We start from the raw sequence: 10,766 nt of genomic DNA, 5'->3' as shown, positions 1-10,766 counted from the left end.
ACTGTGGTACCTTTACAGTTATCAAACTTGCTGCCATCTGATGGACATCAAGTCAGACACCTCATAGTCAAAGTATGGATCATACTTCTGTATAAAATGACAAAACCAGCTTGTCAAAAGAGACATCAAACTTCTATGGGGGAGCTGAAGTCAGACAGGAGCTGCATAGTGTAAGTTACTTCAATAGCACTTCGGCATTTACCAAAATTAGCTAGGTCACCGTCAATCAGCTACATATTCAGGTCAGACCTCGTGTGGTTATCCCTGAAGAAGTGTGTCAGCATGAAATGGAGCACAAAACAAACAGCAGCCGACTTCTCCGTGCATGTTTCTGTCCATGCGGCCCCTCGGTTAAAGCTCCTTTGTTCAACACACTGACAGTGTCTGGGTGAATTACTAACACAACAGGAAAGCGAGTGTTAGGTGCAGGTTTTTCGAAATACTGCTGATAAAAACGCTTTACCTTGGGTGTTAACGTTTTCTCACGGCTGTGACGGCGCCGTGGGAAAACGTTAACACCCAAAGCAGACTACCTTTCTACCGTTGCCGAAGCTAGCAAACCTGAGGTACACGTTAGCGCGTTATCTTAGCCTCAACTAACGTTACCTACAGCAGGACAACATCAAATCTCCGCCGTTTTACTTACACGGTCGTTTCACTTGGTCACTAGTCGCACATTCGGGAATTTGCGTAAATCGAGGGCCATTATCATATCACTGTCATTCGCATCCCCGGCTGCTTTTCCGCTGAACCATCCTCTCTGCCACCGGACCCGGCGGGGACGATGATGATGCTGCTGAGTGCGGAGGGGCGAGACTGACTGGATCGCTTCAGTATGTTGTTGTGGCTGACAAAGAGAAAAGCGTACTGCGCATGCTCGGGACCAACTGTCATACGGAGAGCTCTCACCTGATTGGTAGGTTGTCTGAGTTCGTTTGGTGTAGCTACTGTTTTCATTGTAACCTTTTTGTGAAATTGTATTTTAGCTGCTATTATAACAGGTGCGTTTTGTATGTATGTATATAGGCTATATGAACATAAACTTAAATTGACCCCCGCCCACCATGAGTTATATTAATATATATTATAGTGTTCCCAACCTTTTTGGCGTTTGACTCTTGATCCAGCAATCCCTCGAGGTCCTGACCCCAAGGGGAAGAACCACTGTATCTTATCACTGGCATGTTAATACTGATGTATTCATTTATAACCAAAATGTTATGTTGAAGTTGATTGAAGTGTAGATCATTTTAACTGGGGAGGATAATCTATAACTCCCATATATTTAATAAACTAAACATTTGTTTTGCATGTAAAATAGCCTATTTATCGGCAAAGTAACTAGTCACTACAGCTGTCACTATTGTGGAGTAAAAAGTACAATATTTGAATCTGAACTGTAGAGTAGTAGAATTATAAGTACAAGTATAATACAAGCAGTTGAGTAGGCCTACATTTAGTTAGTTATATTCCACCACTCGTCTTCCATATTCATATATAAATTCATGAAATAATCATTACCCCAAAAACTAAACGTGGTCAGACTTAATACTTTATTAGCAGTGACAACAATACAAAAGACATAGAATTTTACAAATCTATATATTTACTGAAACAATCTTATTATTGGTCCTTAAAGGTAAAAAGGTGCAGACTGCAAAGGAGCATCTCAGCTAATCAGCACATAACACATAACATCTCCCTGATTCGCTCTCTCTCTCTCTCTCTCTCTCTCTCACACACACACACACACACACACACACACACACACACACACACACACACACACACCACTTCTAATCATCCTGACAGCAGATGCCCATAATGCAGGCCTCACACAGGGTCGCCTCATGAGGTTTGGTCCAAACTTTGGTAGAGCTTGCTGATGAGCCATCATCGTCGTCCTCATCTTGGTAGCAATTCTTCCGGATTTTTCTAAACAGCCTGAGCAAGGCTTCTTCCACCTCTTTCTTGGAAAAACCAGGGAGGTAAAACTCATCGTCTTGGCAACGCCGACAGGCCTGTCCAAAGGGCCGCATGATGACTGTCCCACGGTCTCCCCGCAGCCGGTAACGGAACAACACCACCACCCGTGCTGAAGGCCAGATCTTGCTGCAGGATGCACACAGAAAACTGTTGAGAAATTAGAAGACAATAAATGAGAGTCAGAGCTTCTCAGTGTTGGTGAAATTGAGGTATTCTCAGATAAGCAGCGTTTCCTGCAAGTTATGACTATTTTTGAAAAGTTAAAATAACATTTCAATTTAAAAGGATCAATCTTCCCATAACTTTGTTGGTTATCCTGTTTTCCTAAGTCACCATAAAGCAGTATAACAAGTGCAGTCTTTACCCAGGGTGCAGTAACAGGTTTTTCCACAGAATGTTTTACTGCACATGACCTTATTTTATGACACCATCATCATATGATCGGTCATGGCAACAGGAATGAGTAGAAAGCACAACAAGACATCCTGCTGTCAGCCAACTACTATTGTTAGAAAAACAGAAACTCTGTCGACACTTATTACAGTACAGCACATTTTTATCCTCCTTGATCTGAATGTTTAGTAGGCTAGCCTAGTGTGTATGGTTTAATACTTGGTATATATATGGATACTTTGACAATATAGAACAATACATACTGTCCATAGGCACAGTGGCTGTAGATTTTCCAGCCTCTTTTCCTCTCCTCCTTGGTGACGATGTTTGTCTGGCTGTAGCTAAAGTTAAGATTCCACTGGTCTCCATAGTCCAGCTCATTGTCATCGTACAGCAATTCCTCAAAGGTGTCCTTCCACAAGGAAGGAACCCAGTCTGCACAAATAAAACATTGCTTTACATTGGTTTACATATGGTTTCTCTGTCACAGCACTGACAAAATAGCAGACCTCAGGGGTAAATGACCAAACTCTCAGCAGGAACCTTGGCAATTGTTCCGAGTCAAAACATTTTTTGTCAAGCCTGCTTCTTCAGATTAATAGCCTACTATCTGAATTAATATAACGTAAAATACATGTAAATGTAAAAGATGCTTAGCCTTTATATAGCCAAATATGAACACTAAATATTGACGTTGCATAATGGCCTCAATTTATGAAAAACAAATATTGCATAGCACCGAATTAAACTGCATATTAACGTATTACACACACAAGAACACAAGAAGAAAGGAAAAAAAGCCACTATGTGTTACCTGTAGATCTACTCATGTTGTTCGGTGATCAGATAGGACTTAATGAGCTTCTGGTAGATGAGATGAAGCGAAGTTCGACTTGTGAATATCGCTCTGCAGGCAGTCTATTTATTATCAGTAAGCAGCTGTTAGTCTGGAAAACGAAACTTAACAACATACTTTCATTTTCCATCTAGCTTGGAACGGTGTGATTCAGTATGAGGAGCCGTTTAGGCCATTTGTCAAGAATGCATGCACATACTCTTTCATACTTACTTTTACTACACACACTACTTTTTCTCACAAAAACGTGTCTGTGTGCGAGCTAAAGTTGTCTATGTGCAAGCTAAATAGTTTGATTGAAGATTGGTGGTTCAATCCCAGGCCCCTGCAACCTACAATTCAAATTGTCCTTAGGGAAGTCACCATGGGCTCAGTTTGGTTTGAAATGTGCTGGGGACAGAGACGCATTCGGAAGTACATTTCCAGAAGTGCTGGGTACAATGACGCATATTTTTTTTTTCTCTCTTTCACGCAGGTCATGTTTTGAAAGACGCTATCCTGTAGCTTATTAATGAATAAAAACGTGGTTTAATGTACGTAAACAGTGATCAATGATTACCATATGTCCCTCTCATATTGCTCCTCATTACCACTGAAAACCATCAAAAAATCTAACCCAAACTCTAATTATTATGGACATTATCTGACATTAAGCGTTTCTGCTTCACATTTTCAGCAGGGCAGCAGGGCTGTGGGTTGACTCCCTACGGTTCTCATGGGCTTTATAAGTCATAACGTGAAAAAGCTTAAAGTGGTTTAATGTACCTAAACAACGCTCAATCATCACCACATTTCTGGTTCTGGTTTTCAGTGGTTATGAGGAGCAATATGAGAGAGAAATTTGGTAATCATTGTTTAGGTACAAGCATTTTCCTCGCCATAGGCACCAATGAAGAAGACAACGCTAACGCTGTGAGATGAGTGTGTGTGTGTGTCTGTGCCTGTCCTGTGGAGATAGAGATTGTTGTGGATTTTTTGGCATCTGTCGCTCAAGAATTATATGTGTTATGGACTTTTTTTTTAACTAAATTGAGATCGAGGTTTTCAAAAAAAGTGGTGGGTACAAAATGACTCATGACAAATCTGGTAGGTACGCGTACCCACCGTCCCCACCAAAATCGACGCCTATGGAAGTCACTTAACCTCAAATTGCTCCTGATGCTGCCCCATCTGTGTGTGTGAATGGAAGTTGCTTTAGATAAAGCATCAGCTAAATGTAATGTAGGCTAATGTATTATTTTCATTTTTTTAATCTACAGTCTTTATTTCCTGTTGATTTATGCTCAGTCAGAACCTACAGTTATGACGGTACTCTACCGTTATGACCCGGTACAGAGTCACTGCACAACAGATCAGTCATTGTATGGCTATTGGCATGAACTGGCGAGCTCAAAGGTTGTTGTTTTTTCTCAAAGGGGATAGAGTTTGGGAACGACAACACACAGAGAACGGAAGGCGAGGGACATCAGGCGACGCCAGATGTGCGGCAATTATCCTGGAAATGGACTGCCGTTGATCTAGACTGTTTACTCACATGCAGTCTGGATCAACATAAATACATTTCCAGGATAATTACCTGACATCCGGCGTGTGAGCCACGTACCGGATTTCCATCGCCTTCCACTCTGTGTGTTGCCATTCTCAAACTCTGTTCGATTCAGAAAACCGTTCACACCTTCTCGAATTAAATAGCATATTAATGTATTACACACACAAAAACCTGTACCTGTACTTGTTTGATGATTTCATATTTGATGAGCTTCTGGTAGATTAGATGAAGCAACTTGTGAATGTCGCTCTGCAGACAGTCTCTGTAATACTGGTAAAGTAGGACACTTTATGATAATTTTCCTTCTGCGTTATTTTTAAGAATGATCCAAATGTCTTAGCCCCACATATAATACTATTTTAAATAGCTAAAGAGCTCTAGCCTACTATAAGACGGGAAAAAAGAAAGCAACACAGGATCTATTTGATATTTTCCCCAAGCCGCATTTTCTATATTTCCTTATGCTAATAATAATGAGATTGTCCTGTCCATTAATGTCCATTTATTTTATCAATTGCTGTAGTTTTTTGTTTAATTTACAACATTGCAAGTGTGACGCAAGTGATAACAAATCCCAACACACTGAAGTTCAGTTCAGGTCACTTCAGTAGGGGGCAGTATAAGACAGCTGGTTGTTCCACACAGACCACACGCTAAAGTGGACCATCTTTTGGTGCACAGTGGAAACAAGTACTATTTAAGGAGTCCTGGGATTTCTAGTCTCGCATTGCCAGACCTTACTCCACACCGCTATGGGATTTCCCACCAGCCACTGCCTATTTCTCAGAAGAAGGCAAACTGGATCAGCTTTCCATTGGTATTATATTAAGTAAATATACTTAACATATATCTGAGTACTGGAAAACTGGAGACCATTAGGGTCATACTGATGAACTGATGAAATGTGATCTTTAATGCATCTCTATAGCCCAGAGGACCCAATTTTGCCATGTCAGAATAAAATATGAAAATGTAGGATAAAATAGTGTCATTAATATTAAACAACCTGCTGCTCAACAAGTTTCCCAGCTGAAAAGAAAGAAGATGACTCAGTTGGTAGAGCAGGCGCACGTATATTTAGAGGTTTATGCGTTGACACAGAGGTCCAGGGTTCGACTCCGACCTGTGACGATTTCCTGCATGTCTTCTCCCTCTCTCCCCCCTTTCTCACCTGTCCTGTCCATTAAAGGCGGAATAAGCCCCAAAAAATAATCTTAGAAAAAAAAGAAAAGAAAAGAAAGAAGACTCAACAATAAAATGAAGTTAAAGTTTCACCTGTACGTCTGTTTGTACAGACGTACAGGTGAAACGTCTTCATGGTGACCATGCAGGTAACAGGTTGTTTGAAACAGGTGCCTCCATCAAGCTGAGTTTAAACTTACACCTCACCAGTCCTGTTCACTTTCTTTTGGCCTGCATATTAAGTCCAAGGAAATGTAAAGCCCGAGTCATTGGTGCAAACACTTACAGTGGTGTGAAAAAAGTGTTTGCCCCCTTCCTCATTTCCTGTTCCTTTGCATGTTTGTCACACTTAAGTGTTTCGAACATCAAACCAATTTAAACAAAAGTCAAGGACAACACAAGTAAACACAAAATGCAATTTGTAAATGAAGGTGTTTATTATTAAAGGAGAAAAAAATCCAAACCATCATGGCCCTGTGTGAAAAAGTGATTGCCCCCCTTGTTAAAACATACTATAACTGTGGTTGTCCACACCTGAGTTCAATTTCTCTAGCCACACCCAGGCCTGATTATTGCCACACCTGTTCACAATCAAGGCATCACTTAAATAGGAGCTGCTTGACACAGTAAGGTCCACCAGAAGATCCTTAAAAGCTACACATCATGCCGAGACCCAAAGAAATTCAGGAACAATTGAGAAAGAAAGTAATTGAGATCTATCAGTCTGGAAAGGGTTATAAAGCCATTTCCAAAGCTTTGGGAATCCAGCGAACCACAGTGAGAGCCATTATCCACAAATGGCGAAGACATGGAACAGTGGTGAACCTTCCCAGGAGTGGCCGGTCGCCCAAAATTACCCCCAAGAGCGCAGCGACGACTCATCCAAGAGGTCACAAAAGACCCCCACAACAACGTCCAAAGAACTGCAGGCCTCACTTGCCTCAGTTAAGGTCAGCGCTCATGCCTCCACCATCAGGAAAAGACTGGGCAAAAATGGCCTGCATGGCAGAGTTCCAAGGAGAAAACCACTGCTGAGCAAAAAAGAACATCAAAGCTTGTCTCAATTTCTCCAGAACACATCTTGATGATCCCCAAGACTTTTGGGACAACATTCTGTGGACCGATGAGACAAAAGTGGAACTCTTGGAAGGTGTGTGTCCAAGTATATCTGGCGTAGAAGGAACACTGCATTTCATAAAAAGAACATTATACCAACTGTAAAATATGGTGGTGGTAGTGTGATGGTCTGGGGCTGTTTTGCTGCTTCAGGACCTGGAAGACTTGCCGTGATAAAAGGAACTATGAATTCTGCTGTCTACCAAGAGATCCTGAAGGAGAATGTCCGACCATCTGTTCGTACTCAAGCTGAAACGAACTTGGGTTCTGCAGCAGGACAATGATCCTAAACACACCAGCAAGTCCACCACCGAATGGCTGAAGAAAAACTAAATGAAGACTTTGGAGTGGCCTAGCCAAAGTCCTGACCTGAATCCTATTGAGATGTTGTGGTATGACCTTAAAAAGGCCGTTCATGCTCGAAAACCCTCTAATGTAACTGAATTAGGACAATTCTGCAAAGATGAGTGGGCCAAAATTCCTCCAGGACGCTGTAAAAGCCTCATTGCACGTTATCGCAAACGCTTGGTTGCAGTTGTTGCTGCTAAGGGTGGCCCAACCAGTTATTAGGTTTAGGGGGCAATCACTTTTTCACACAGGGCCATGATGGTTTGGATTTTTTTTCACCTTTAATAATTAACACCTTCATTTACAAATTGCATTTTGTGTTTACTTGTGTTGTCCTTGACTATTGTTTAAATTGGTTTGATGTTCCGAAACACTTAAGTGTGACAAACATGCAAAGGAACAGGAAATGAGGAAGGGGGGCAAACACTTTTTCACACCACTGTATCTGTGTCACCTTTCTACTTTGAAAGACAGTCAAACTGTTTTTGATCTCTTGCTGTAACTCTGGGGTGCTTTTCACACCTAAACCTGTTTTAGGACATCATTAACTACTCTGCATGCGTGGTTTTAAGTTCAACCACATTATTGATATATAAACTTTCCGTAAGAGCCTAAAATGCTCCCTGAGGTCCCCGAGCACAGCCATCCTGTCTGGTGAAGTTTAAAACAAAGCTCAAGTCCAGACCTGTAATATGTTGGACCTATAATTGTTCCAAATGTTTTATTTTCTATTAAAGAAATATCTTACTAAGAATCAGTAGCTTTTATTTCAAGCTAATTATTATGAATTAGTAGTTGTAAAGGTAGTAACAATAATCCATGCCAGTCTTTGAGCGGACATTGTAGTAACAGCATGATGGTATCAAGCTGGTTTGATAAATCAGACCCTTGTTTACTGTTTTAAGTTCTGTTTGTCTTTGTATCCTTTCTGTATGCACAGTGTTTCCTGAATAATCATTAACATCATGCCAAGACAGTTGTAATTATAGCATCAGATTGACAACACCTGTCACAGGTATGTAGTGACGCCGTCAGTCCTCTCTCTCTCACACACACACACACACACGCGCACACACGCACACACACACACACACACACACACACACACACACACACACACACGTACTTACTTACTTACTTTAAATGAACTGTGGGGACTTTCCTTCTACCTGAGTTGTTTATTGTTCATGATGATGCCCCACGCAGTTCTAAAAACTGATTGTAATGCTTGTCAAGGTTTCTTGACAAGGTCTCGAGCTCTGCTCAAAGCAGGAACACACACACACACACACACACACACACACACACACATTTAATAACACACGCATCATGCAGGTGTGTCAGGCTCATTAGATCTCACTTGTCAGTGATTATTATTTAGGTAATGGGAATTATGTAATCAGGTATTTTAGTTACACCTACACACACCACATTCACTTTATTGTTTTACTTTTTGAGGATCATGTTTTACTCTCTCTCGAAGAATTCATTTGCAGGATCTTGATCTGTGAGGAAATAAAGGACCCGCACACAATGCAGACTAAAGAAACCAAAGGTAAATTGTCATTAATGGTGGTAATGGGAATGTAGTGCCGTCTCATTGGCATGAGGGTCCATATACACACACACACACACAACACTGCCAACCCCCTCACGCACATAAATAGCAACCCATATACTGTATAGTGTTAAAGTGGACGTGTGTGCACCTTTCTTCCCAGCACAGTGGTGTAAAGATGACCTCAGAGCCCCAGGCTCCAGAGAGTCACCTTATACTCAGGTGTGACATTACAGCGTAAGAAAAGCATGCTGGGAAAGCTCACAGGGCCACAGAGATGCAGGTTTAAGACAGAGAAAGAATAGAGAGACTAAACAAGCGCAGACTCATAGAGTATTAACTTTCTAAAGTACTGAAGTAAATTCCTGCTAAGTTATTGGTGAATTTAATACTGAAGCTGTTTTGGAGGCTTGTGGTAGCCCAACATCTTAGTAATGCATAATACATATTGTCAACATTGAACTCTCACAGCCATGTCAATAAAGCTTGTTTGAATTCAAATCGTCCCAGATAATGCAGACTCCTCTGCCAGGCATGTTGAGATGCAGGCCAGGATTTAGCTGCTGCCAGGACTCTGCCTGAACCTGTACACCTGTTCAATGGCTGCCAGGTGACTCAGAGAAGGAGCACAGGGAGAGAGAGCAAAGCTAGAGGGAGGAAGACAGAGAGAGAGGGGGGGAAGACATTGTGTGTGTGTGTGTGTGTGTGTGTGTGTGTGTGTGTGTGTGTGTGTGGAGGGGGGAATATTGGGTGTGGTAAGATGCCTTGAGCAAATTCCTTCGAGCGGCCGCACCCTGGGTTTCAGCGTCTGTATACCTGCTAGTGTTTGTTATCAGAGATTGTTCATGTAAGCAGACACTCTGTCTCTCTATTGGCACTCATACTTCTTTCATGGGATATCATTTCACACACACAGTGTAGCCTATTCTTTATTATTGCACACAATCATAGTCTACTTGTCATACTCACACAGCCGTATGCAAACACTCAACTCTCATTTCATATCTCTGTCAAGCTGAGAGTTGCACGTTTGCATGAATTAAAAGAGTAAACAGGCAATGTGAGAGCCCAGAAACATGGCTCCTGCAGTTTGAGTTTACAGCAGGAGCTTACAAGGTGCATTCGAACAGGAGACACACCCTAACAAGGTGTGTTCTATCTGATACACGTTTCAGGACAAAGGACGGCAAGTGCACACACACACACACACACACACACACACGTATACTTTTGCCTGTATTATGCCTTGTTTTAATGTCATGGTTGCTGCTGTATTCAAATGCATTGAGTGACACACAGAGGGGCTGATTGAGAATCTAAAAGAGAGGCAGTAACAAGTAAATTAAAAAAAAGACAAATAAAGAGAGTGAAAGAGACAAAGGGTTAAGATTGAAGACGTTTTCTTCAAATTATACAAAATAAATATGTTGGAATTAACTCGCCCGAGCAGAAAATTCCGAAATATATTAAATAGTCATTCGCCTATTGGCCAAAAGTGTGAGAACAATCTGATAACTCCAGTATCTACAAATTATGGTTTATATTAAGGACATATAGTGTCTTAGTATGACCTGCACTATCACTTCATGGCCTTTAGAAAAACAAGCTTCCCAAATCCAGCCCATAAAGAAACTGAGCAGTGAAGCCTGTAGCAGAAGATTCATATAGAAAGGGGAACTGCTGGATCCTGCTGATTAAGTGTTTTGCTATGGAGAAAAACAGCAGGTGACTCATTTACATAATGTTTCAGTGGGGAACATAGTCTCCAAAGAAACCAA

General features: G+C 41.4%; 2 protein-coding genes across 4 annotated transcripts in view; both read right to left on the bottom strand.

Moving 5' to 3' along the window:
• The window catches only part of LOC144528468 (ankyrin repeat and IBR domain-containing protein 1-like), a 21,514-nt gene extending 20,682 nt beyond the window's left edge, over nt 1–832 (bottom strand). For 2 of the 3 annotated variants that reach the window (XM_078267056.1, XM_078267057.1), the window contains exon 1: nt 647–832. The gene's annotated coding sequence lies outside the window, so the exon portion shown is untranslated. The remainder of the gene's footprint in view (nt 1–646) is intronic. The other variant, XM_078267055.1, reaches the window with a different exon arrangement.
• Nucleotides 833–1,534: 702 nt separating this feature from the next.
• On the bottom strand, nt 1,535–3,306 carry LOC144529210 (receptor-transporting protein 3-like). Its single transcript, XM_078268214.1, has 3 exons — nt 3,194–3,306; nt 2,643–2,814; nt 1,535–2,133 (listed from the first exon to the last, which is right to left on the bottom strand). The coding sequence occupies exons 1-3, from the start codon at nt 3,207–3,209 to the stop codon at nt 1,797–1,799; spliced, it is 525 nt and encodes a 174-aa protein (XP_078124340.1). The 5' UTR covers nt 3,210–3,306; the 3' UTR covers nt 1,535–1,796.
• Nucleotides 3,307–10,766: the final 7,460 nt, after the last annotated feature.

This window comes from Sander vitreus, chromosome 14 (genome assembly GCF_031162955.1).
Source record: "Sander vitreus isolate 19-12246 chromosome 14, sanVit1, whole genome shotgun sequence".
NCBI lineage: Eukaryota > Metazoa > Chordata > Actinopteri > Perciformes > Percidae > Sander > Sander vitreus.
Note: the sequence above shows the minus strand (reverse complement) of the source record. Positions and strands in the feature narration are given on the sequence as shown.

Bases quoted from the DNA above. Each gene is read 5' to 3' on its own strand.
- LOC144529210 (XM_078268214.1), bottom strand. The intron at 2,134-2,642 runs GTATGTATTGTT...ATTTCTCAACAG, and splicing joins AGCCACTGTGCCTATGGACA to TTTTCTGTGTGCATCCTGCA.